This window comes from Rhodnius prolixus, unplaced genomic scaffold (assembly GCF_049639745.1).
Source record: "Rhodnius prolixus isolate KJV_2025 unplaced genomic scaffold, Rpr scaffold_2, whole genome shotgun sequence".
Lineage (NCBI taxonomy): Eukaryota > Metazoa > Arthropoda > Insecta > Hemiptera > Reduviidae > Rhodnius > Rhodnius prolixus.
The window spans coordinates 2,026,783-2,053,747 of record NW_027411592.1 but is presented as its reverse complement, the minus strand read 5'-3'; the positions used below and the strand labels follow the sequence as shown (position 1 = coordinate 2,053,747).

General features: G+C 32.1%; 2 protein-coding genes and 1 long non-coding RNA gene across 10 annotated transcripts in view; all 3 read left to right on the top strand.

The window, feature by feature from the left end:
* LOC141450207 (uncharacterized) overlaps positions 1-17,307 on the top strand; it is a 37,340-nt gene extending 20,033 nt beyond the window's left edge. For all 7 annotated transcript variants that reach the window (XM_074120388.1, XM_074120387.1, XM_074120385.1 and 4 more), the window contains 7 exons: positions 900-1,045; positions 1,174-1,315; positions 1,556-1,726; positions 2,174-2,309; positions 2,399-2,710; positions 4,017-4,324; positions 16,351-17,307. In XM_074120388.1, coding sequence (XP_073976489.1) covers positions 900-1,045; positions 1,174-1,315; positions 1,556-1,726; positions 2,174-2,309; positions 2,399-2,710; positions 4,017-4,324; positions 16,351-16,476 — 1,341 coding nt within the window. In that variant the 3' untranslated portion in view covers positions 16,477-17,307. The remainder of the gene's footprint in view (positions 1-899; positions 1,046-1,173; positions 1,316-1,555; positions 1,727-2,173; positions 2,310-2,398; positions 2,711-4,016; positions 4,325-16,350) is intronic.
* LOC141450226 (uncharacterized) lies at positions 4,331-15,364 on the top strand. Its single transcript, XR_012455971.1, has 2 exons — positions 4,331-9,884; positions 15,166-15,364. It is a non-coding gene; the product is annotated as an uncharacterized lncRNA (long non-coding RNA).
* Positions 17,308-19,345: 2,038 nt separating the features above from the next.
* mus101 (mutagen-sensitive 101) overlaps positions 19,346-26,965 on the top strand; it is a 33,768-nt gene continuing 26,148 nt past the window's right edge. Inside the window, exons 1-5 of one of the 2 annotated variants that reach the window (XM_074117337.1) lie at positions 19,346-19,483; positions 19,596-19,698; positions 19,798-19,937; positions 20,025-20,157; positions 20,282-20,389. In XM_074117337.1, coding sequence (XP_073973438.1) covers positions 19,600-19,698; positions 19,798-19,937; positions 20,025-20,157; positions 20,282-20,389 — 480 coding nt within the window. In that variant the 5' untranslated portion in view covers positions 19,346-19,483; positions 19,596-19,599. Of the gene's footprint in view, positions 19,699-19,797; positions 19,938-20,024; positions 20,158-20,281; positions 20,390-26,965 lie in introns of both variants that reach the window. The other variant, XM_074117336.1, reaches the window with a different exon arrangement.

The following is a 26,965-nucleotide window of genomic DNA, read 5'->3' as shown; positions in this document are numbered from 1 at the left end:
AGAAGAAAGATTTTGAGCTAGAGGATTTATCGTATATGAGAGATTGCAGGCTGAAGTGGAGTTTTCTGTATCGTGTTTTCAGCTACTTGGGTGACAAAAGAAATGTTAAGGTCAGTGTGTATAGTCAGGTTGGAGACATAAAATGAAGCGTTTACGATAGTTCGAAGTATTTTAGATTGTGGCGATTGAATCCTTTGGAGATTGGAGCGCGTTTGGTTGAACCCCAATGCTCTATTCCTTACGCCCAGATGGGTTTCAAAATAGAAGTATAAATCAGTCTTTTGTTGTCCAGAGAAAGTTTTGATCTATCGTCTAAGAGTTTTTTAAGTAGTCGATAGCGTCTGTTCAGTTCTGTTCTTTAAACATTTGATTCTCAATATCTTTCTTCGACGGATCCGAAGTTTATATTTTGCTCAAATACAAACGTTTCTTACATTGAGGGAAATATCAACACTTGAGTAAAAAAAAAAAAATAAATAAATAAAGAGCCTTGAAACAAATTTTCCTGGGCAAAATATTGCCACTTACAATAAAAGTGGTAGACCATGCTGAGGGGTCTGGTAGTAGCTTAAAGAAAATTGTGGGAGCTATTTTAAAGAAAACCATAAAAAGTTAAGTAGCAGAAGATACGGTGCGGTTGGCGTATTTTGATCGTGGGTCCAATCTAAACATGAGAGTATCGCAGGTTCAAGTTTTTCGAGATATTTTATTCGCTCAGACGCACAGAATTTAAAAAAAAAAAATGCATTTTTGGGGATTCAGGGGGCCCCCCAAAGCGGACATTTTCCATACAAACTCGAACTGGGGCATTTGACATGATCGCAATACGTGCCTTTATCTAGTAAGAGAAAGTTACGTGGGAGACTCATTGTGTAATGTTTCCCCCCCTATTTTTGCAGGCGACCCGTCGAGCAGAAGTGGAAAGACAAAGAAAAGGCGAAGAGAAAAGGAAAAAAGAAGAGGAAAGGCGGAAGAAGGAGGAGGAAAAGCGGAAGCGGGAGGAAGAGAAGGAGAGAGAGAGACTGAGAGAGGGGGAACGGAAGAAGTAAGCCTTATTTGCGTATACGAGTGTATACTCGTTGTAGATGGAAACAGTTTCTATAGCATATTCATAGGCTAGCTTCATTATAAAGTCTTATATTTAAAGATTTGTATAAATCTGTGTTTCTGTAGGAAGGAAGCAATTGCTGCCTCCGAGGAAGCTGCAAAAAAGAGAGCAGCAGATCTTATGGCCAAAGTCCAGCGATCTCAATGGTGCCCACCAGCCGTTTCTAATACCTCAATCTTAGATATACAGCGATCCGAAAGGGAACAGGTACATACAGATGATTTATTATTTCTTTTAAATAGTGTTTACTGCTATTGTGCTACCATAATATCTTCCCTTTCACTTCACTCTTATAGATTTCCAAGTAGAATGACGATTAATGATTTTTGGAACGTAGGAAACATTAAAAATATAAATCAATAGTTTGTGCTTAATTAGCTGATAGATGGTAACAAACAGTTCTTCTAGAAGTTGTGCAATTTTTTTTTTTTTTTATAATTATTTTAGCAACAACTTTTGCGTGGCTTACAACAACAGCAGCAGCAACAACAGCAACAACATTTGGAGAAATCTAGTAGCGGTATGCAACTAAAATGGACTGAAACACCACGACAAATGGTGCAACCTGTAGAATCTCTGGCAGATATTCAAGCCGAGCAACAAAGACAGTTTTTCAAGGTAAATACTTTCAAGATCTTCGGATCATTCTCACTTGGAGCATTCGTTTATCGTGGAATGCTTGCTCGGGTGGTGTGCTTTAAGAACTTTATTCCCCGTGATGGCTGAACATAGTTTTAACGAGAGGATTTTTTTTTTTTTTTGCTAATGTGTGTGCGTTTGAAGAAGTGTAAAAAGAGGTTTGGGCGAGTGTGTAGTAGTGGAAGGGAAATGGAGTCTGGGACTCCTTCAAGTTGAATTACCATACTGATGTCATTGGCTGAATGAATTGATTGAGCCCACTTTTCTTACATAGCAAGGAGTTTTACCTTTGTTTAACATGAAATGTAGGAAGTAATCATGATTATTATGAAAACTATTTTACGCCGGTTATACGATACGTATAACATTATTTTTTTTAAATGCACAATGTATTGTTGTTTTATTGTAATATTTATTTTGAAACAGCAATTAGAGAAAGAGAAGGCCGAACGGGAGAAAGAGAAGGCCGCCAATAGTAGTATATCTGTAGGATCCCTGGGGAGTTGGTCTCAAGGCCTTACCTGGGCTACTAATCTTTCAAGCCCTGCTTGGCAATCTGCAGGTAATAAATTTTACAGTTTTGATCATTAATTTATTTCTAATCTTAAATATTAACCGTTTTTTTTTAAAAAATAACCTATTTATTTACAGTAAACTCTTTGAGCAGTACTGCGCCTCCTAATAATAATTCCACGACGGGTGGTTTCTGGGAGCAAATGTCCAGTTCATCGTTACAGCAGCAACAACAGTCCAACATTACTTCCAAGAATAAGAACTGTGCGATTGGTGGCGGTGGTAAACAACAACAACAACCACAAGGAAAGGATCCAGGCGGTGGCAAAGTGTCCTCTAAAGTAAAAAGAGATGAGATGGCCGTTTTGAAATTATTTAATAATACTAGTAACGATGAGTTTACACAATGGTGTACGGCGGCCTTGTCGAATATACAGTCCAGCGTGGACAGTAAGTATTATTTTATTCATAACAATTTTGACAGTGGCGAAGGTCTGAAAATTTTTTAGACAAGGAGTGCAATTTATAATCATTCCCCCTCCCCTGGGTAGTTTACAACCTATGTGGTCATATCTCCGGATACCCAATAGCCAGCGCTCTCTATCCTCCCAGTCTCCCTCTATCAATCCTCTCGCTGCCATCGCCTGTTCCACATCCTCCATCCACCGCTTCCTAGTTCGGCCCCGTTTTTTCCTTTCCTGTGGAGTGAAGCTGTGGATTCTCCTGGGCCAGCGATCTTCATCCATCCGCATTAGGTGGCCGCCATACCATTTCAGCCTTTTGGACTCTCTTGTATAGAGAATGGTCTTCTCAACTTTGGCTTTCTTCCTAATTTCGGAGTTGGGAATACGCTGGAGCCTGGATATACCACAACTTCTCCTCTAAAAGTCCATTTCCAGGGCTAACAAACAACTTTCAGCTCTTCTGGACAACGTCCTGGCTGTCTTCACTGGACTGATGAACCCCTTCTGCCCATTCGCAGTAAGTCCACTTACTTAACCTGTGGGTGCCGCCGTTGGTCTATATATCAAGGCTCTTCGCAGCCACACCCCGCCATGTGTTCTGCTGCCGACACATTGCATCCTATCCTAGCAGGTCTTAACCCCCAGTTATTCCAGGGCAGCCCCACTAAGACCTCCAACTCTCGTTTGCTCGTTGATCCATACCGCCGAAGGGATTGGTTACCACAACCTTAGGATGGATTACTCAACTTTACAGGGTTACCACGGGTAGGTGAGAGTGGAGTTGGGAGGATAGGCGAAGTGGCCGAACCCGTTCGGGCCGTCCATGCGGTGCGCATCACTCCCCCATTATAACCCCTATTTTTGGCTGTTAGTATTTGAATTATTGAATTTTAATTTTTTAATAAACAAGCTTAAAATTATATTTACACAGATGAACTTGCTAGCTACATTGAGTTACTAAGTGAAAGATTGTGTTTAATTTAAATATTTGCGCAACGAAATTTATATCGTAAATTCTTCTTAATTCTTTTTCTCCATATTTTAGATTAATAATTGAAAAATTAAAATAACAAATATGTACGGTCTGCGTTTCATAAACTTATTTTTTCGTAGAAGACAAGTTATTGAGTGAATAGGCGCTAGATAGAGTGCCACACATTCTGCGATTAATACATAAAAATATCACATTAAACGGAAGTAGAGCCCACAAAACTTCCGTTATTCCCTCTAAATAGAACAATAATAATAGAATAAAGGTTGTTTACTCTGTTTTTTTTGTTTTTTGTTTACAGTACCCACTTTTGTAAATTTCTTACGCGACGTGGAATCAGCCGGTGAAGTACAAGAATATGTAAAAATGTATTTAGGCGATACACAGGATGCATACGATTTTGCTAGGCAATTTTTAGAAAGGCGAAACAATGTAAAAACCGGAAGTGGCGGTGGTGGTGGAGGCGGCGGAGGAGGTGGTAACATTGGATTAGGTAGTGGTGGCAGCAGTGTGCTGTTGGCCGGAAGCGGCGGTGGAGGAGGAGTTGGCATTGGCGGCGGTGGAGGCGGGCAACAACAACAGTCGACAACCGATTTCCAGCAGGTCAAGGTAAATAGATATTCCCTGTGGTGATAATGGTCATGATGAGAGGTCTAAAAATATTTGATTGATTGATTGAGTAATTTGATTATTTTTATTATTTATTAAGATTAATTTTTTCTGGGGGTTATTAAAATATATATATGTAAGTAATAAGGACGCAATAATTATATAAAATGGCTGTTTTTTATTTGATTATTATTTAGTTTAATTGTATTTGGTGAGTACGTTCATGCCTGGAGTGAGTGAAAGAGCGTACGAGTGTGACTTTGCTGCGCAGACGCGATTTTAAATAATTGTTGTATTTGTTTATTGAAATCATTCTTATTTACAAAAAATTAGAAGAAAAACAAAATGGAAAGAAGGCTAAGCATTGGACGGACTGATTAATATAAAGATAAATATTGTGAATCAATATTTTAACATTATTGTGAATCAACATCTTTTATTGTGAATTTTAACATTGCGTTTTGTGATTTCTATTTTTTGTTTAGCTATATATTTTTAGCAATTAAGAAAAGATAAAAATTAAGGGGAGATCGATCTTAAAATACCTTACAGGCCGTTTTAATAGCTTTGATTCCCTCGCCATAAGTTTCAGTAACAGCTCTATTTTCATGAGCACGTTTTGCAGAAACAATAGCAGAATGTTATCCAAAAATATTGCATGCAACACTGTTTAAACAGCACTCAATGTAGTGATAAAAAAACAAAAAAAAACGCTGGTATCTTTTTCTGGTAACACTGTCCATCACCGGATATTGAGCTATACAAAGGATATACTATACCGTTTCTGCGACTCCCATCAAAATTACGAAACTTAGAATCGACCTAGATTTGCCCTCTTAAAACAATCTATACCCCCTGAAGATGTAAATGACATTCCATTTCTTCATTCATGACTTCCTCAGGGGATTCCAAGATTGACGTATCTTGAATCGCGATCACTACATTTTGTATAATAAATTGGGGGTGTATTATACGGCTAAAATTAAGTCTTTAGCAGTTGTAGTCATTATTTACTTAAAATGGACAACATTGCGTTGTTTAGTTTACTTAGTAACGAGCGTTTTCCGACTGTTTCACTATCTTAAGATACATCACAATTGAAAAAAAAAGGGTACCTTACGAAATCCATAAAAGGTGAAAATAAACCTAAAATTAAATTTTACTCTTCAAATTTAAAATTTGTAAACAAAAAAAAATTAAAAAAAACCTTTCACAAGGAATAGGTTAGGTTACTTTCTGAATAATGTCAAATGATTTTCCCGCTTTTTATTAAATACTTCAAGCTTTATTTTCTTAAAGTACTGTCACAATTAGCATATTTTGCTTTACTACGGTTTCATGAGTTATTCAAGAATTGATTTCGAAACTGTTTCATGATTATTTTTTAGGATGGGACTTAACTTATTTAATACAATATAACCTAGAAAAAGAACTAGCTCTCTATTAGAATAGAAAAGTAGGTGATAACAAAGATCCATGACAATTATTTTGTGTTCGTTCAGTTTTAATAAAATGGTTTGAAATAATTTTATGGAGAAACTACTTAATTTAGAAATATTTATAAAAATTAAAAAAAAAAACTGCTTAAAAACGTTCTAGGTCTTTATAATTATTTAAAAAAACATCATTTTTACTTAAAAACCTTAGGTTTTATGTAAAGATTATTTTAGGGAAAACACGTTTTTTCCCCAGGCAGAAAAACAACTGGCCCAGACATATGTAACTTTATGTTACCTGGCTTATTAATTAAACTTTTCCTTAGACAAAAATAACAGCTGGTAGAGTTGGCATCATTTTAATAATACAAAAAAAAAAGTTATTATGGAATTCTATTTTGCTCAGAAATGTTCTTCGTAATAAACCAAGGTGAACTTAATCTCTGGACGGTTTTAAACAAAATTAAATTTTACAACTATAAATATAAATTTTCTTGTTTTTCTTGCAAAATAATTTGTTTACTAAAAAAAAAAAAAAATTAATAGTACTATTAATAATATAATAACGCCTACCTGTGTTAGGTTATTTCACAGTCCGTCCACAGCTAAGCTCGTATCTCACCGGATGTATCTTGCAGCTTTTGATTAAATTTACCAAACTTACATTTTCTTGGACTAAACTTTCAATGTTGCCAACCTTTGATTACGAAAAACTTTCTTCTTTTTTGTTTCGTCAGTAAACGAATTTAAAAAAACAAATACAATAAATAAATACACAATCTATACGTCCTATTATTATTATTGTTTTAAAAATAAAAATGAAGGAGACTGAATTAATAAAAACAAGTCTTGTTTTTTCGTCAAAACAGTTCTGTTTATTTTAAAATTATAGTTTTAATTTTTAAAAAGTTAAAACAAAAAAAAAACGAAAATATACTAGTCGATTATTTGAAAAAATAAAACACTCTGCAGAAGAAGAGAAAGGAAATAAAAAGTGAAAAACAATGCTGAATAATAAAATAAAAATTGGAAATAAAAAAAAAAAAAATCCCTTTGTGATATATTGTGTGATGTTTATTCTGTTTGAAATACTAATTTTTACTTTTTTCTTTATTATATATATTTTTATTATTTTTTATTACTATTATATTTTTATTATACAATTGTTTGTTTTGTTTTGCTCTTGTAAATAGAATGCAAACAAAGCAAACTACCAAAAAGAAAAGTGAAAAATTAAGGATAAAATAGTGAAGTAAGGGGTGAATGTGTTTTAAAACTTTTCAGTGAATTTTAGAAAATAATAAATTGCTCTAATGAAAAAAATAAAAAAGTAAATTATTATTTTGTGCTTGAATGGACTCTGTGGATTTAAAATATTTCAATAGAAAAAAAATACAAATGAATGGAAGATAAAGAAGTAATAAAGAGTTGTGTGAAAAATAGTTTTGTAAATATATATTATATTAAATTTTTAAAAAAAATAATAATGTTTAAGAGAAATTAAATTAATAATAATTAATCAATAAATTTAGTAGAAAAATTAAAAAAAAAAAATGTTTTAAGAAATCTACAACAGAAGAAGTGTAAAAAAGAAAAATCCTGTTTCAAAACTGTTTTTCAAAATTATTTTTCAACTTAAATTTTTTTTAGGATTATTTTGATTTTTAATTTTTACTTTTGTTTCAGTTTTCAATTCATTTATTGATTTTGAATTTGCCTCTGGCAAAAATTTGGTGTTTATGGTAGTATACGTATATCAATATGGCGGATATGCCTTTACTAGTTAAACCCGTTTCAGAATTCTCTTATTTTTTTTTTTTAATATATATCGATACATTACTTTTTTTAAAGTGTTTTGTTTGACAAGAAGTACGTATGTATGAATGCTGTGTAAGTCCATCATCGTATTGTTTCCGCTGGTCAGGGGTGGTTGAAGGCGACTCATACCAGATGGGTTGTATAAATTTCTGATATAGGTGGCCCTAGTAGTAAAAATGAATGAACAGTTATTGGTGGTTTTCGCTATCATGTTCTCTATGTAGTTTTTTTTTTGTTTTTAAATAACTTACGTAGGGAAGTCAGTAAAACGTAGTTTGAGTTGTGAAATAGTGTTACCCCCAAATAAGACGCCCATTAGCTAGTCCAAAATTTTCCAAATTACCCCGAACTCTACATAAAATCTATCAATTAATTGTAAGTACAGTGACTATTATTAATAATAACCATAATAAAAATGAAAAAACAAAAGCTTCTTTTGGTGGAGGGAGATTCACAGGAGTAGAGAATACAGATCGGGGAATACATGTATTCGAGTTCACTAGACCGGGACACTCATTTAAGGCAACGTTGCACCGACACATTGTGCGTCAAATCGCTCACAAGCTATGCGAACAAAGGTTTTTGTGTTAGTTTCAATGTGGCTTTTGTGGTTTTGTTCGTTACCCATTCACTTCTATCAAGTTACTAAAACTTCATATTTAACAGTTTTTAGTATGGTGCTACAGAAATTTTCCATTTTTTACAACTACAGTTGTCCATATTTATACATTAGTTGTTTGTTTGGACTTTGGAATGAAAAATTTAAACAGCAAAAGACAAAATTGGTAATTATGATACAGATTGCCCCTAGATTGAAACATCTAAATGGTTGTAAGTAGCCTAAATAAATAAATAAAATGTCGTAATTTCCAAATATCGTGCAAACTAACCAGACAAAAAAACATCTATCATATCGCATAATTGTTTTTTGAAAGTTAATTTGAAATGGCAATGTTTTAAAGTAAAACCAAACAATAACATAACCTCTTACTGAAGAACCTATCAGTAGAATCATCTCTCTCCACTTGCTACTTTCGAGTCAATTCCATATTATTTTACTGCAGGATGACTCGATCCACACTGTACACGGCACAATTAATGTTTAAAAATCGTAGAATCGTTTGAAGATGCCTGGCAGAACTTATGGAAAAATAGTAAAGTATGTGGGCTCTGTTGAACTTTCTCTGTTTAGGCGCTTCTTTTCACTCAGTTCATGCTAATAGCATTGTGTTGTCTGTAAAATGGTATTCAATTCAGTAGTGTCAAAAAAAAAGAAAGTCTAAAGCATACATGTTATTGTGATGTATCGATATATAAAGCTATCGATGTATAAGTAAACATTCAAAAAAGTGCTATAATAAGAAGGATGCTAGTTTAAAAGGATGTCCATCATGTTGCAATACCAAATTATCTTCTTTTATTTATTTTTTACAAACAAGTCAAAGAAAATTTATAATTACGGGGGCTTAAAAAAAAAAAATTATTTTTTCTGTTTTCTTTCATCCGTCACTTTAAATATCCTTTAGAAAAGATTCCTATCGTATTTGCGATCTGTCACTTCCTTCAGTGTCTGGCTTTCTTCTCATCACACACCGTACTAACAAAATTATTATATATTTTATTTTTATTATTTTAAAGACGAAAAAAAGCCCCCTTTCCCTGTTAATTCTAGATTTGTTTTGGTTTCTTTAAAATTTTTCTGTTCATTAGTATTTTTAATTTCTTTCAGTGACTTACCATATGTACATCATTTAAAAAAGTAAGATAACTATGTAATATTTCTATTTTTTATTTTCCTCGAAAGTTTACAGTCAGTCTAAAATGAAAAATTAATAATTCTTTCGAAAAATTGTTCTCCTCTTTGGAGGCCGCCATATTTGTTTTGTTTTTTTTTCTTTGGTTTTCGAACGTTCGCGTGAAATTATTTTCTGACTTGGGACATTTTATTTTTTGAATTTTCAAAAAAAAAGAAGAAAAAAAGTCGATCTTACACACAGTTATAGACTATCAAGAGAAATTTAAGTAGAATGTTTGTTTACATTCTCAGCTGAAGATAATAAAAACTAGTAATAACATAACCTTTTTTTTTCAAACACTTGGCGGTATTTTGCGATCTTTAATGTAGTAGCACAAGGTTAAATTTAAATTCTGTTTTATCTAAGTAACTGGTTCTTTAAACATGAAGTTATACTCTTAGAATTATTTAAATACATCTTACACATTGCAGGTGTAATCTAATTTAATGGAGTGAAGTTTTATCTTTGGAATTTTTAACTACGCGTTTTGACAATTTTTAAACCTTCCAGGTAATTTAGTTATCATTAAATTAAAACGTACATGTGAAATGATGTCTCAAGCCTAAAAAAAAAAAAAAAATAGGTAGGGAATAAGATTTCATTTGTAATGTGGTTTAGACTACCTCAAACGTGGTATAGTATTGGGAAAATTCATTCATAGTATTAAAACTAGTTTGTGTTTTGCCACGGATAATATTTATTGCAAAAGTAAGTAAGATTTTTCTTTTTAACAACCACATTCATTTTATTCACAAATCTGCGCTCTAAAATCTGAATACATCTCTTTTCATTGACATCAGTCAAGAATCGCCCCATCTATCGCGTAGAAGAAACACGTATTCTTTTTAAAAAAATTTAAATCTTTTAACATATTATTGCATGTTTTTAGGGGACACAAAATAATGGCTCTTTGCAGACTTTGCCTTTAGTAGAATATTTCATTTATTGCATGATTCAGAAAAGCCACAGATACAAACTAGTTCTTTCACATGTAATTTACGTCATTAACAGATTTAAAAAAGGATTCCCATCACACAATAGGGGCGGAAGTCCGTGCTTAGTAATATCAATTCATCAACACTAGCTTCTTGATTAAATTTTTAAGTTTGTGTAAATTCCCTTATAAATTAAACTCTTCCAGAAAAGGTTACTTACTATAAAGGTTAGGAATGATTTGAAACGCGGTGCAAACATAAGTTTTTAAGCTTGCAGAATGTAAATAAACATTTTTTTTTTTTTTTAGCTCCACACTTAACACAGAACAAAATAAGTAAAAGAATTATAAAACTTCTATAATAACGATCTGTTTAATTTTAAATGTACAAAAATTAAATTTAAATAAACCCACTTAAAATAATTTCATGCAAGATACCAGAATTCGCGGCAGCTCCTTTTTAAAATTTTTTCATTTTTTTTTTTTAATATAATCTTTAAACTTTTTTTTCCTTTCTTTAGAAATTGTAAATAATTGAGTAATTATATTAAAAATAAAAATAAAAACCTCAAAATGTTCTTTGAGCCCGTATTTTTTTGTTTTAATTCTCTATTATTACTTTTTAACAAAAAAAAATGTGTTTTTTTTTTTAATTACCATAATTTTTTTGTTAAATAGAGAACAGAAATGTTTATATTTTCCTTCATTATCGATTAATTAAAACACAATAAATCGATTATTTTCCGTTCGATACATTCTTCAATGTGATCGTTTTTTCCCCTTTGTTAATTAAAAATAGGGGAAATTATTAGTTTATTTTAATTTTATTTTCCTTAAATATTATTATTAATAAAAAAAAAAAAAAAAAAATGTTGTAAAGACTGTCTTTTTTGTATATACGTATATATATATTATATTTGTAAGAAAAAAAATATATATAAATTTGAAATCAAATTTAATATGAGAAAGATATTACAGATAGTTTTATTTCCCCCCTCCACATAGAAAAAAGTTGTAATTAAATGGTTTTTCCTTAGATTTTCTTTTTTCTTTTTCTTTTTTTTTCTGTCAATCCTATTTATTTTCATTTTTGGATTTTTTTTTTGTAATAATGAGTACAAGAAAGAGCCCTAGTCAAAAAAACCTAATAGTTTGTGTGTGTAGAAGCAGAATAATACCAAAATAAAGTCGATTTTTTTTTTTAGTTTTTATTAAATTTTTCTTTTTGATTTCTCACTTTAAAAACAAAAATACAAAAAAAAAAAACTCTGTTCTCATTCTGTTTTTTAAAAAAAAGCAATAATAAAGAATAGAATGTGTTGTTATAACAGTACTAAAAATGGTTTTATTTATTCTAATTAATATAATTTTTATTAACATTCTCTTTTAACAGATAAGTAATAAAACAGTCCTTCTCACTCTACATTCGTACAACTCACTGCTGCCAAATTCCCTTGAAATAATATCTTCTAATTTTTACAAAAACATGAACACACCACCTACAGTCCGGCCCATAGAGTTATGACACCTCTGACGTTTAGCTAAATTCCCTTCCCTCTGCTCTGCTCCCACTACTAAGCTAGCTTATATATATATATATAGAGGGTTTATGGTTCATTTTAGCTTCGCTTCTAAGGCTGTCATAATTTAAACTAAGTTGGACTTTAGGACACACATTAATCCTCCATCCTGTTTCAATTTTTCCCGTCACCCCTCCGCAACAAACGGAATGGGGGAGCTGTTGTGTGTTTATTTATAGTAAAAACTAAAAAAAAAGGAAATGGAATAAAATTTAATAGGAAATACGATTCCTCTTTTAATATAACCTAAAAAACAACAAAAACAGTGTGCAGCGTGCATTTGTACTAAAAAAAATTATAAACAAGTTGGCTTCTATTTTTCTTAATTTTTGCAACCTCCCTCATTTCGAGATTTGGCTCATAATTAACAAAATAATTTAAAACAGAAAAATGATTTTTTTTCTATTATTTCTTTTCCATGGTTTTGATAAATTCAAATTTGATTATTATTATATTTAAAAGAAAAAAAACAAACTCTTATCTGAAAAGAGATAAGAAATTTTTAAAAAGTTTATGAAAACAAAAGATTTTGAAACAGGATGGATCTTTATTAAATTTATTTTTTTAACAAACTGTTCTTAATGATTTTGTATAATTCTTGTATTATTACCGAATTTTTATAATTATCAATTTTTTTTATATCAAAATATCTCACATATGTTATTTAAATTGGAAATTCTTTTTCTTTTTTTTTTATTTGACTTTATTATCTATTTTTTTTTCTTGTTTTAGATTTTGCCAGAAAGAAGGTAAAGTAGGGGAAATTGCTTTTAAAAAAAGTGTTGTCTGATGTTGCCTGCAACTGGAGCGCAAAACAGTGTACTGCAAGCTTCTGATGTTGCCTGCAACTGGAAAGCAAAGTAGTTGGCTACAGCTCAGATGTTGTCTGCTATACTCTAGCGCTAAACAGTTAGCTGCAGCTCTGATGTTGCCTGCAACTGGAGCGCAAAACAGTGTACTGCAAGCTTCTGATGTTGCCTGCTACTGGAAAGCAAAGTAGTTGGCTACAGCTCTGATGTTGTCTGCTATACTCTAGCGCTAAACAGTTAGCTGCAGCTCTGATGTTGCCTGCAACTGGAGCGCAAAACAGTGTACTGCAAGCTTCTGATGTTGCCTGCAACTGGAAAGCAAAGTAGTTGGCTACAGCTCAGATGTTGTCTGCTATACTCTAGCGCTAAACAGTTAGCTGCAGCTCTGATGTTGCCTGCAACTGGAGCGCAAAACAGTGTACTGCAAGCTTCTGATGTTGCCTGCAACTGGAAAGCAAAGTAGTTGGCTACAGCTCAGATGTTGTCTGCTATACTCTAGCGCTAAACAGTTAGCTGCAGCTCTGATGTTGCCTGCAACTGGAGCGCAAAACAGTGTACTGCAAGCTTCTGATGTTGCCTGCAACTGGAAAGCAAAGTAGTTGGCTACAGCTCTGATGTTGTCTGCTATACTCTAGCGCTAAACAGTTAGCTGCAGCTCTGATGTTGCCTGCAACTGGAGCGCAAAACAGTGTACTGCAAGCTTCTGATGTTGCCTGCTACTGGAAAGCAAAGTAGTTGGCTACAGCTCTGATGTTGTCTGCTATACTCTAGCGCTAAACAGTTAGCTGCAGCTCTGATGTTGCCTGCAACTGGAGCGCAAAACAGTGTACTGCAAGCTTCTGATGTTGCCTGCAACTGGAAAGCAAAGTAGTTGGCTACAGCTCAGATGTTGTCTGCTATACTCTAGCGCTAAACAGTTAGCTGCAGCTCTGATGTTGCCTGCAACTGGAGCGCAAAACAGTGTACTGCAAGCTTCTGATGTTGCCTGCAACTGGAAAGCAAAGTAGTTGGCTACAGCTCAGATGTTGTCTGCTATACTCTAGCGCTAAACAGTTAGCTGCAGCTCTGATGTTGTGCCTGCAACTGAAAAGCAACAGTGTGCTGCAAGCTTCTGATGTTGCTTGCAACAGGAGCGCAAAATAGTTGGCTACAGCTCTGATGTTGTCTGCTATCCTCTAGCGCTAAAGTGGTAGCTGCAGCTCTGATGTTGCCCGCATCTGGTAAGCGAAACAGTGTACTGCAAGCTTCTGATGTTGTCTGCTATACTCCAGCGCTAAACAGTTAGCTGCAGCTCTGATGTTGCCCGCAACTGGAAAGCAAAACAGTGTGCTGCAAGCTTCTGATGTTGCCTGCTACTCTAGCGCTAAACAGTTAGCTGCAGCTCTGATGTTGCTTGCTGCTCTGGCTCTGATGTTACTTGCTACTCTAGCGCTAAACAGTGTGTTACAGTTGCTAAACAAAATAACAGTTTTTATAAAAGTAAAGTCACTTTACTTTCATGAAAAATGTTGAATGTCGTATTTTTTTCAATAAGTTTCTAAAATTTTAAATAAAATAAAGGAAGTTTATTAGGATCTGAACCGTTTAAGAAAATTTAATTAATTTTTTTTTTGCTTTGTCAAACATTTAGAGGTAACATTTCCGCCAAAACGGTGCAATAAGCATATTTAGTGCTAAGAAGTGCATTTTCAAGATCATTTGCTTTTTCAAAAAATGTGTTCCGGTTTTTTGGGGGGGGGATAGGTAGGCAATTTTGGTTGGAGTGAGGCTTTCCGCCGAATTTCAATTCAATATTTAACCTGCGGGACTTATTAATTGACTGAATTAAGTGAGAGATTATGTCCTCTAAGTTAACCGAACTTAATTTAAACTTTTAAGCTTATGATGATTATTTTGGTGAACAAACAAAAACACATTTATAAAAACTGCTTTATAACTCATTGGCTCTCAAATTTATATTTTCTGTGGAAATTGAATCCGAAAATTTGTCATGATCGCAATACTTACTTTAAACAATTATAAGAGAATCCAAAAACTGTTTCGAAATAAGATTGATGATGTAAACAAACAGTGTTGGGTAAGGTAACATTAAAATGTTTTATAGTTCATAGATGCTTTAATTATATACAAGTGAAATAACAATATGTGAGATATTTTGTAGCATTTACAATATAAGTTTAATATATAATCGAAATAGATATCGATTAGAATCGAAGAATTAATTTTTTTCTAGATACATTAATAACAGTTTTAGTTACTTGTAGATGGTAAATGTTGTAAACAAAGTTGTTTCTGGCCGAATTCTTGCCCCTGAGGAATTCTGCCTAGGATCATGGAAAAAAGCATTGTGCTAACCTCCAGTTAGTGATTTTAAATCTGAATGATTTATGAACAAAAAAACTGGTCCAAAGTTTATTTGGAATTTTGGACATTAGCTCAAAATGTGCTACATCACAATTGTGTTACAGAAAAAAACATGGCTGAAAAACATTGCGACGAGTTCAGACATCGATAAGCGTCCACATTTCATTTGCCTAAAGAATCATCGTTATCTCAGTTGAAACTACTTCAACTACCAAGAATATAATTTGTAATCGAACTTGTTACTAATGACGCATTGATTTAATGTTATTAAGATTAAACTGAAGCACCGTACTGAAGAAGTAAGGTTACAGATCTGAAGCTTCCACATTTTACTTTGATCTAAGTAGAAAATTATTTCAGTGTGGGTGAGAGGTGGCTACAATTAAAGAAGTTTACGATACAAATGTGTCATTGGCAAAGAAAACTTATAAGTTTTCTTAAGTTAAGGACATCAGCCATCTCATTCGTAAGCATGTTACGAATGTATTGGTGGTGAATAAACGAAATCATATATTATTTAAGCTTAAGTAAACATGATCTTTTCAAGGCTGAAACTTCTCTTCTGGTAAGGACTTCACACGCAGTGTCTTTATTGTGCTGTAGCATTCTATTCAACATGGTCTTTCTCGCAAGTCCTCCAGACAAATTTACAAATCATGGCCATGAATTTCTTTTGGTAGTCTTCTCTCAACACGCATAAAACGTTTTAAGATGAACTGCTTAGTAGAATGGGGCTTTGAAGGCTTAGCTTTTGCAAAAATCTCTTCGGAAAAGCAAGACATTAACCGATTTATCAGTCACTTTTAATAAAAGATAAATGATCTTGCCATCCAAGGCAAGAGAAGGCAAGGTATTATGGGAACACAAGCAGATGATCCTAGAAGAAAGAGAGCTAAGATGGTTAGGACCTTTTTTAAAAAATGTCGTGATTGTCGTCGAAGAAAGGAATTTAATGCAAACATTTTTGCAAAAAGACCTAAAGTGTAAGCCTCAGAAGCAGGATCAAAAGAAGCCTTGCGAAAGCGCTAGTATTGCAGAGGAAGAAATCCCCCCTACGGCTACAACAAACTGCTGAAAGGCACAAAATGGTTGTAGGCTTTGAGTGAAGTGAGCAAATCCCCTCTACTTATCATGACTTCTTTTTTATCAAACGCATCTGTGTGCAAAACAATTCAAGTCCAGTACGGTAAGTAAAATTATCTGCTATTTGTTGTTGATAGGAGGTTGTTAATTTGGTTGCTAGTTAGTTGGTTAAACTATCGGAAATGTTGTTTATTATATGTTACCAGGGCAAGAGTAAGAAGGCAAAGAAAGGGCGTATGCAGAAAGTGGACACAAGAATTTTGGGCTTTAGTACTACCTCCGCTCCAGATCGTATCAACGTAGGAGACAGGGAATATCCGGATGACCTTTGAACAGCACCAATCAATTGGTCTCCTTTAGTGCAAGATATACCGGATTTACAGTTTATTTAAAAATGAAAACAAAAAGTAAAAAAAAAAAAAAAAAAATTTATAAGTGTCTCATTTTCTCTTTGTAAATAAAAATACCCTACAAAAATGATTATTCATAAGTCACATAAATATATTTACAAAAAAAACAACAATAAATAAGTAAATATATTTATGTTAATTTTATCTCTTACTTGCAAGCAAAGATTAAAAAACAAGAAAAAGTATATGATGTAATCTCTCTGATGATAAAGAATCAAATGACTGACATTCGTGTTTTTGAACACGGCCAAAGAGAAAGTAAAGAATTTAATTTTTTGTTTTTTGTTGTTTTTTTTTTTTTGGAAAAATCGATCCAAAAATAACAATGGAAGGTTATTCTTTTATTTTTATTTTTTTAAAATGTCTAATCAGTACATTTTTGTCTCTCTCTCTCTTTTCTTTAATAGGTGCCTTTTGTAAAAAAAAAAAATAATTAATAAAAGAGAAGATAGTAAAACATTAAGATGCAAGAAAAGTGTACAGTTACAAAAAAAAAAATTAAGATTGGCAGCAATGGCTGAGGAGTGATTGTGATTTGATTTTATTTTTTATTCTACTACTTCCTATTTTTTTGTTTCCTTTTTTTTTTTACGTGGTTGCCCGTTCAAATGAGGTAAACCTACTATTAAAACCGGTTTGTCAAAGATTGGCAAATTCTTCATCAGGGGGGGGCTACTTAAATGAGGGAATATGGCCAATCCTCAAATCCCACAAATGTTGGAAAAATAAAAATGATTTATTGTACAGTTTAAATTTATTCTCCATTTATTCCAATATATATATAATTCTGTAAAATAAAATTTAATCAAATCAAGAGGAATCAGAGTTGTACTGTGCTGACTGTAATTTTTTTATCGAAGAAGCTTTTAAAGTTAGGTTATAAACTTGCACAGGTAAGAGAAGTATTTCTTTTATTCAATCCAGAACTTGGTATACATTAAATTTTCTTTCTATCCAATAAGGGAAAGTATAAATAGAAAAAGCTACGATATTTTAAACAAGATGGAATTAGAGAATACAAGGTTAAGAAAAAAAGAAAAGATTTGAACTTTGAACTGTTAGTTAATCTTTATAATTTTGCCATTTTTTAAATTCATCAGACCAAATTTTACATTTCAGCTACTATGAATCGAATCTTTCCTTTATAGACGTCATGACTTAACTCGTTTTATCGAGCAGTTACAGAACAAATAAATATATCGATTATATCAAGGACGAATTTATTTAAAGCAATGGTAGCAATGGGACGAATTGCAAAAGTCCCATTCAAGGATCCCTAAATATGCAGTTTTTTTTTAAAATTGGCACGTTCTGTATTTGAAGGTGAGGATCCATAATCCCTCACCATGTAAAATTGAAAAACTTACACTTGTAAAACGTAATGAAGCATACATAAATCTGGTTGTAGAAAAGTTGTTTTTTTGTCTTGTTGATTAGATTTGTACATCTTGTCTTGGTCCCCCGACACCTGAGATGTAATCGGTCATTAAGCCAGCTTGAATTATACTTCCATTATTGTAAATAATTAAGTACTGTATACACAATTCTTTTTTATGAAAAACTGAAGTAATTCCAATTTTTTCAGCCAAGCTTAACGTCCAACTACCAGTTAGGTGTCGTGGACGGAGGCGACTAGCAAACATACTTTACTAAAAAGTTGTCGTATTAAACATTAAATAAAATCCAAGGCCTAGACCGAGAATCTAACCCAATACTACAGCACATTAGCTTTGCAGGTCTCGTCTCAAACCACACGGCTTCCGTAGCCTTCCTTTTTTTTTATTATTTCCATTATAAACTTTTAATTTATAGATTCTTGTAGGGTGACCCGTATGGATCTATTGTGGCTCATTTTAACATATACAGAAAACATTACATCGGAACATTAGGCGGATTATCTAAGGAACGCAGCCAAAGAGGCTTACTGTACCATTCCCCTGAATGTCTAGTAGTCTTACGATCACTTGTCATGTTTTCACAGCTGGCTTTAGGAGTGGTATTCGCCCAGTGATGGATGCCCAGTAACCACCCAAGAGTTCAAGGAAAAGCATTAAATTGAGGTAAAAGCACCACAGAATATAAACCTAACCCAAAATACTAGTCGCTGCTTTCCTTTGTAGCTTTGCTAAGTGATTAAAGGCAGAAACATTTCGGAAATAGCTATTTAGAATTAAGATTGAAGATTACCAAGGGTTATTGGCAAAGATCCCGCACGGCCTTAGTCTAGACTGCTCATGGTAAGAGATTACGGTAACGAAAGTACTTGCAATGTAGGTACCAGTATCGCTATCGAACGAACATACATCCTCGACTTGATTTGTATAGCTATATATTTATATTTAATTCATACGTAATTAAAGTTCGTGCTCGGTGCACTATTGTAGGATAAGCTTTTGCTTTAAGTGAGCAAAAAGAGACGTAGAACTTGACATAAATACCAAAATATAGCCAGTTTCGGGAAAAACAGAAAGGTCAGTATTTCAAAATCTCATGGGAAATGCAAAAAAGTTTAAGAACATATTTCTGATTTAAATGAATGGGTGGGATGGGGCCTTGTTAATCCCTATTTTGTTGTACAGAAACTTTACTTGAAGGTATCATTACGAACAATTCCATTTAGCGTAATTTTTTGGTTTTACAATTTTATAAACAGTTTATTGATTGATTTTGCTTTCAAGTATTTTTTAATTCTGCCACCATTCGTTCAAATTAGTAGATAGAAAAATATATTTTGCAACTTAGCTTGTGTGTTCCTATTTTCATTCAGCATTAATTTTTATTATTTCGAAGCGCATAGGTAAAAGTAGGCTATACTTTTTTCTTATTGGGGGACTTTTATACAAATTTATAAACTTCAGCTTATTAACGACTATTCCTGTCACCAGTCAGCTGTACATGCTCAAGTTTTTCAATAATACCGCCACAACAGGTTATTTATGAAGTTGTTACTCTTCAAATTTTTATAAACAATATTAATGTGTATATATAGTTATTAATGAATTTAATTAAGCAAACATTGTTAAATAGACTAACATTTGTAGCAAAATGGAACTATTTGGAGCAAAAAATTCAAATGATTCTATCACTTTATACTTCGTTCAAGATTTAGGATCAAATAATAAAGAAATGCGAAATGCTTTTACTGTAAGTTTAATTTTTACATTTCTCTTTATTCAAATTCTAGTATTCAAGAGAAACTTAGATTAGGAGTGATCAATCAAACAAGGTTTTTTATCTTTATAGATTTGTCAAAATGCTAAGCTCAAACCAAATTTGGTCGGTGAAGATGAAGTTAAAGAATTACCAACAAGAATGAATTGTGTTTTTGTGGTGGAAGAGTTTAAGGGCGAAGTGTTCAGATTTTTAGCATCGAAAGATTGTTTGTTAGTAGTCTTTTAAAAAAAATAATACTTTCAGATCCTGCATTTGTGTTTATTACATTTTACTTATTATTATTTTTTTTTAATTAGGGTTGTTGGGCCGAGATGCCTTATTACTTGTATCAATAAGCGCATTCCTATACCAGAAAACCAATCTCCTGTGTTTAATTTAGCTATGCATGGATTAGTTATTTGTGCGTCAAAATTGAAGAGGTCTAAAAAGGTTAATTTTTTAATGAACTTTTTTTTATTTTATTTAATTGCTACTATTTATTTCTCTCTACAGTACACATTACTTTAAAATTTTCAGATACTTTAAAATATAACAGATATTCTTATTATTACAGGAAGAATTAGCATCAGTAGTAGGCTACATGGGAGGTAGCTATTCGGAACAACTTACGTTGGCTGTAACACATCTAGTTGCCGATAATGGAAGCTCTGATAAGTGCACGGTATGGACTTGAAGATGTTAATTTAAATAATGTAAATAAAAATAAGACAATTCATTTTTAATTTACACTTTGGTGTTACATTACAATCTATGATTGTTTTTGGTTTTCGACCGTTGTTATTAGGGAAAGTATTGACCGTTCCTCAATAATTATTTAAGTAATTTTACTGCATTAACTTTTTATTAAATTTTTTTGAATTTATTAGATGTCACAGACACTTATTCTGGCAATTTCATTCATTATAGGTTTTTTGATATAATAATAAAAGGTGAGTAATATCAACATAATTAGTTATAAAAATTTAAGTAATTTTACTGCATTAACTTTTTATTAAATTTTTTAGAATTTATTAGATGTAACAGACCCTTATGCTGGCCAGTTCATTCATAATCTGTGACATCTAATAAATTCTAAAAATGTGAAGGAAAAGTTAATGCAGTAAAATTACTTAAATTTTTATAACTAATTATTTGATATTACTCACCTTTTATTATTATATTAAAAAACTTATAATGAATTAAATGGCCAGCATAAGGGTCTGTGACATCTAATAAATTCTAAAAAATTTAATAAAAAGTTAATGCAGTAAAATTACTTAAATAATATCAATGAAATATGAATGAAATGTTGGTTACCTGCTGATTTGTGTGCATTTTGGCGTTTAATCAACCCTTATACTTAACATTTTAAACTGTAAGTTTTTGTTAAGGAGATCAATAAGTAGTTCACAGTGGTAGATATAGAACGGCCACAATTTTACAGAATTTCATGACCCAAAAAATTTTCAACCCTTTATATCTTCTACCTTTTTAGATGTGTGCACAAAATAACTATAGTTTATAATTGAGAAAAACAAAGTGTACAAGAGAACAAAATTTCATACGAATACGTGGTTCACGGTGGGAGATATAGAACGACCATAATTTTACAGAATTTAATAACCCAAAAAATTTTCAACACTTTATATCTTCTACCTTTTTAGATCTGTGCACAAAATAACTATAGTTTATAATTGAGAAAAACAAAGTGTACAAGAGAACAAAATTCCATACCAATACGTGGTTCACAGTGGGAGATATAGAACGGCCATAATTTTACAGAATTTCATGACCCAAAAAATTTTCAACCCTTTATATCTTCTACCTTTTTAGATGTGTGCACAAAATAACTATAGTTTATAATTGAGAAAAACAAAGTGTATATGAGAACAAAATTCCATATCAATACGCGGTTCACAGTGAGAGATATAGAACGGCAACAATTTTACAGAATTTCATGACCCAAAAAATTTTCAACCATTTATATCTTCTAAAATTATAGATCTGTGCTCAAAATAACTATAGCTTATAATTGAGAAAAACAAAGTGTACAACAGAACAAAATTCCATACCAATACGTGGTTCACAATGGGAGATATAGAACGGCCATTATTTTACAGAATTTCATGACCCAAAAAATTTTCACCCCTTTATATCTTCTAAAATTATAGATCTGTGCACAAAATAACTATAGATTATAATTGAGAAAAACAAACTGTACAAGAGAACAAAATTTCATACGAATACGTGGTTCACGGTGGAAGATATAGAAGGGCCATAATTTTACAGAATTTCATGACCCAAAAAATTTTCAACCCTTTATATCTTCTACCTTTTTAGATCTGTGCACAAAATAACAATAGTTTATAATTGAGAAAAACAAAGTGAACAAGAGAACAAAATTCCATACCAATACGTGGTTCACAATGGGAGATATAGAACGGCCATAATTTTACAGAATTTCATGACCCAAAAAATTTTCAACCCTTTATATCTTCTAAAATTATAGATCTGTGCACAAAATAACTATAGATTATATTTGAGAAAGACCAAAGTGTACAAGAGAACAAAATTTCATACCAATACGTGGTTCACGGTGGGAGATATAGAACGGCCATAATTTTACAGAATTTCATGACCCAGAAAATTTTCAACCCTTTATATCTTTTACCTTTTTAGATCTGTGCACAAAATAACAATATGTTATAATTGAGAAAAACAAAGTGTACAAGAGAACAAAATTTCATACGAATACGTGGTTCACGGTGGGAGATATAGAACGGCCATAATTTTACAGAATTTCATGACCCAAAAAATTTTCAACCCTTTATATCTTCTAAAATTATAGATCTGTGCACAAAATAACTACAGATTAGAATTGAGAAAAACAAAGTGTACAACAGAACAAAATTCCATACCAATACGTGGTTCACAATGGGAGATATAGAACGGCCATTATTTTACAGAATTTCATGACCCAAAAAATTTTCACCCCTTTATATCTTCTAAAATTATAGATCTGTGCACAAAATAACTATAGATTATAATTGAGAAAAACAAACTGTACAAGAGAACAAAATTCCATACCAATACGCGGTTCACAGTGGGAGATATAGAACGGCCATAATTTTACAGAATTTCATGACCCAAAAAATTTTCAACCCTTTATATCTTCTACCTTTTTAGATCTGTGCACAAAATAACAATAGTTTATAATTGAGAAAAACAAAGTGTACAAGGGAACAAAATTCCATACCAATACGTGGTTCACAGTGGGAGATATAGAACGGCCATAATTTTACAGAATTTCATGACCCAAATAATTTTCAACCGTTTATATTTTCTACCTTTTTAGATCTGTGCACTAAATAACTATGGTTTATAATTGAGAAAAACAAAGTGTACATGAGAACAAAATTCCATAGCAATACGTGGTTCACAGTGGGAGATATAGAACGGCCATAATTTTACAGAATTTCATGACCCAAATAATTTTCAACCCTTTATATCTTCTACCTTTTTAGATCTGTGCACTAAATAACTATGGTTTATAATTGAGAAAAACAAAGTGTACAAGAGAACAAAATTCCATAGCAATACGTGGTTCACGGTGGGAGATATAGAACGGCCATAATTTTACAGAATTTCATGACCCAAATAATTTTCAACCCTTTATATCTTCTACCTTTTTAGATCTGTGCACAAAATAACTATAGATTATATTTGAGAAAGACAAAGTGTACAAGAGAACAAAATTTCATACGAATACGTGGTTCACGGTGGGAGATATAGAACGGCCATTATTTTACAGAATTTCATGACCCAATAAATTTTCAACCCTTTATATCTTCTACCTTTTTAGATCTGTGCACAAAATAACAATAGTTTATAATTGAGAAAAACAAAGTGTACAAGGGAACAAAATTCCATACCAATACGTGGTTCTCAGTGGGAGATATAGAACGGCCATAATTTTACAGAATTTCATGACCCAAATAATTTTCAACCCTTTATATCTTCTACCTTTTTAGATCTGTGCACTAAATAACTATGGTTTATAATTGAGAAAAACAAAGTGTACAAGAGAACAAAATTCCATAGCAATACGTGGTTCACGGTGGGAGATATAGAACGGCCATAATTTTACAGAATTTCATGACCCAAATAATTTTCAACCCTTTATATCTTCTACCTTTTTAGATCTGTGCACTAAATAACTATGGTTTATAATTGAGAAAAACAAAGTGTACAAGAGAACAAAATTCCATAGCAATACGTGGTTCACAGTGGGAGATATAGAATGGCCATAATTTTACAAAATTTCATGACCCAAAAAATTTTCAACCCTTTATATCTTCTACCTTTTTAGATGTGTGCACAAAATAACTATAGTTTATAATTGAGAAAAACAAAGTGTACAAGAGAACAAAATTTCATACGAATACGTGGTTCACGGTGGGAGATATAGAACGACCATAATTTTACAGAATTTAATAACCCAAAAAATTTTCAACACTTTATATCTTCTACCTTTTTAGATCTGTGCACAAAATAACTATAGTTTATAATTGAGAAAAACAAAGTGTACAAGAGAACAAAATTCCATACCAATACGTGGTTCACAGTGGGAGATATAGAACGGCCATAATTTTACAGAATTTCATGACCCAAAAAATTTTCAACCCTTTATATCTTCTACCTTTTTAGATGTGTGCACAAAATAACTATAGTTTATAATTGAGAAAAACAAAGTGTATATGAGAACAAAATTCCACATCAATACGCGGTTCACAGTGAGAGATATAGAACGGCAACAATTTTACAGAATTTCATGACCCAAAAAATTTTCAACCATTTATATCTTCTAAAATTATAGATCTGTGCTCAAAATAACTATAGCTTATAATTGAGAAAAACAAAGTGTACAACAGAACAAAATTCCATACCAATACGTGGTTCACAATGGGAGATATAGAACGGCCATTATTTTACAGAATTTCATGACCCAAAAAATTTTCACCCCTTTATATCTTCTAAAATTATAGATCTGTGCACAAAATAACTATAGATTATAATTGAGAAAAACAAACTGTACAAGAGAACAAAATTTCATACGAATACGTGGTTCACGGTGGAAGATATAGAAGGGCCATAATTTTACAGAATTTCATGACCCAAAAAATTTTCAACCCTTTATATCTTCTACCTTTTTAGATCTGTGCACAAAATAACAATAGTTTATAATTGAGAAAAACAAAGTGAACAAGAGAACAAAATTCCATACCAATACTTGGTTCACAATGGGAGATATAGAACGGCCATAATTTTACAGAATTTCATGACCCAAAAAATTTTCAACCCTTTATATCTTCTAAAATTATAGATCTGTGCACAAAATAACTATAGATTATATTTGAGAAAGACCAAAGTGTACAAGAGAACAAAATTTCATACCAATACGTGGTTCACGGTGGGAGATATAGAACGGCCATAATTTTACAGAATTTCATGACCCAGAAAATTTTCAACCCTTTATATCTTTTACCTTTTTAGATCTGTGCACAAAATAACAATATGTTATAATTGAGAAAAACAAAGTGTACAAGAGAACAAAATTTCATACGAATACGTGGTTCACGGTGGGAGATATAGAACGGCCATAATTTTACAGAATTTCATGACCCAAAAAATTTTCAACCCTTTATATCTTCTAAAATTATAGATCTGTGCACAAAATAACTACAGATTAGAATTGAGAAAAACAAAGTGTACAACAGAACAAAATTCCATACCAATACGTGGTTCACAATGGGAGATATAGAACGGCCATTATTTTACAGAATTTCATGACCCAAAAAATTTTCACCCCTTTATATCTTCTAAAATTATAGATCTGTGCACAAAATAACTATAGATTATAATTGAGAAAAACAAACTGTACAAGAGAACAAAATTCCATACCAATACGCGGTTCACAGTGGGAGATATAGAACGGCCATAATTTTACAGAATTTCATGACCCAAAAAATTTTCAACCCTTTATATCTTCTACCTTTTTAGATCTGTGCACAAAATAACAATAGTTTATAATTGAGAAAAACAAAGTGTACAAGGGAACAAAATTCCATACCAATACGTGGTTCACAGTGGGAGATATAGAACGGCCATAATTTTACAGAATTTCATGACCCAAATAATTTTCAACCGTTTATATTTTCTACCTTTTTAGATCTGTGCACTAAATAACTATGGTTTATAATTGAGAAAAACAAAGTGTACAAGAGAACAAAATTCCATAGCAATACGTGGTTCACGGTGGGAGATATAGAACGGCCATAATTTTACAGAATTTCATGACCCAAATAATTTTCAACCCTTTATATCTTCTACCTTTTTAGATCTGTGCACTAAATAACTATGGTTTATAATTGAGAAAAACAAAGTGTACAAGAGAACAAAATTCCATAGCAATACGTGGTTCACAGTGGGAGATATAGAATGGCCATAATTTTACAAAATTTCATGACCCAAAAAATTTTCAACCCTTTATATCTTCTACCTTTTTAGATGTGTGCACAAAATAACTATAGTTTATAATTGAGAAAAACAAAGTGTACAAGAGAACAAAATTTCATACGAATACGTGGTTCACGGTGGGAGATATAGAACGACCATAATTTTACAGAATTTAATAACCCAAAAAATTTTCAACACTTTATATCTTCTACCTTTTTAGATCTGTGCACAAAATAACTATAGTTTATAATTGAGAAAAACAAAGTGTACAAGAGAACAAAATTCCATACCAATACGTGGTTCACAGTGGGAGATATAGAACGGCCATAATTTTACAGAATTTCATGACCCAAAAAATTTTCAACCCTTTATATCTTCTACCTTTTTAGATGTGTGCACAAAATAACTATAGTTTATAATTGAGAAAAACAAAGTGTATATGAGAACAAAATTCCACATCAATACGCGGTTCACAGTGAGAGATATAGAACGGCAACAATTTTACAGAATTTCATGACCCAAAAAATTTTCAACCATTTATATCTTCTAAAATTATAGATCTGTGCTCAAAATAACTATAGCTTATAATTGAGAAAAACAAAGTGTACAACAGAACAAAATTCCATACCAATACGTGGTTCACAATGGGAGATATAGAACGGCCATTATTTTACAGAATTTCATGACCCAAAAAATTTTCACCCCTTTATATCTTCTAAAATTATAGATCTGTGCACAAAAT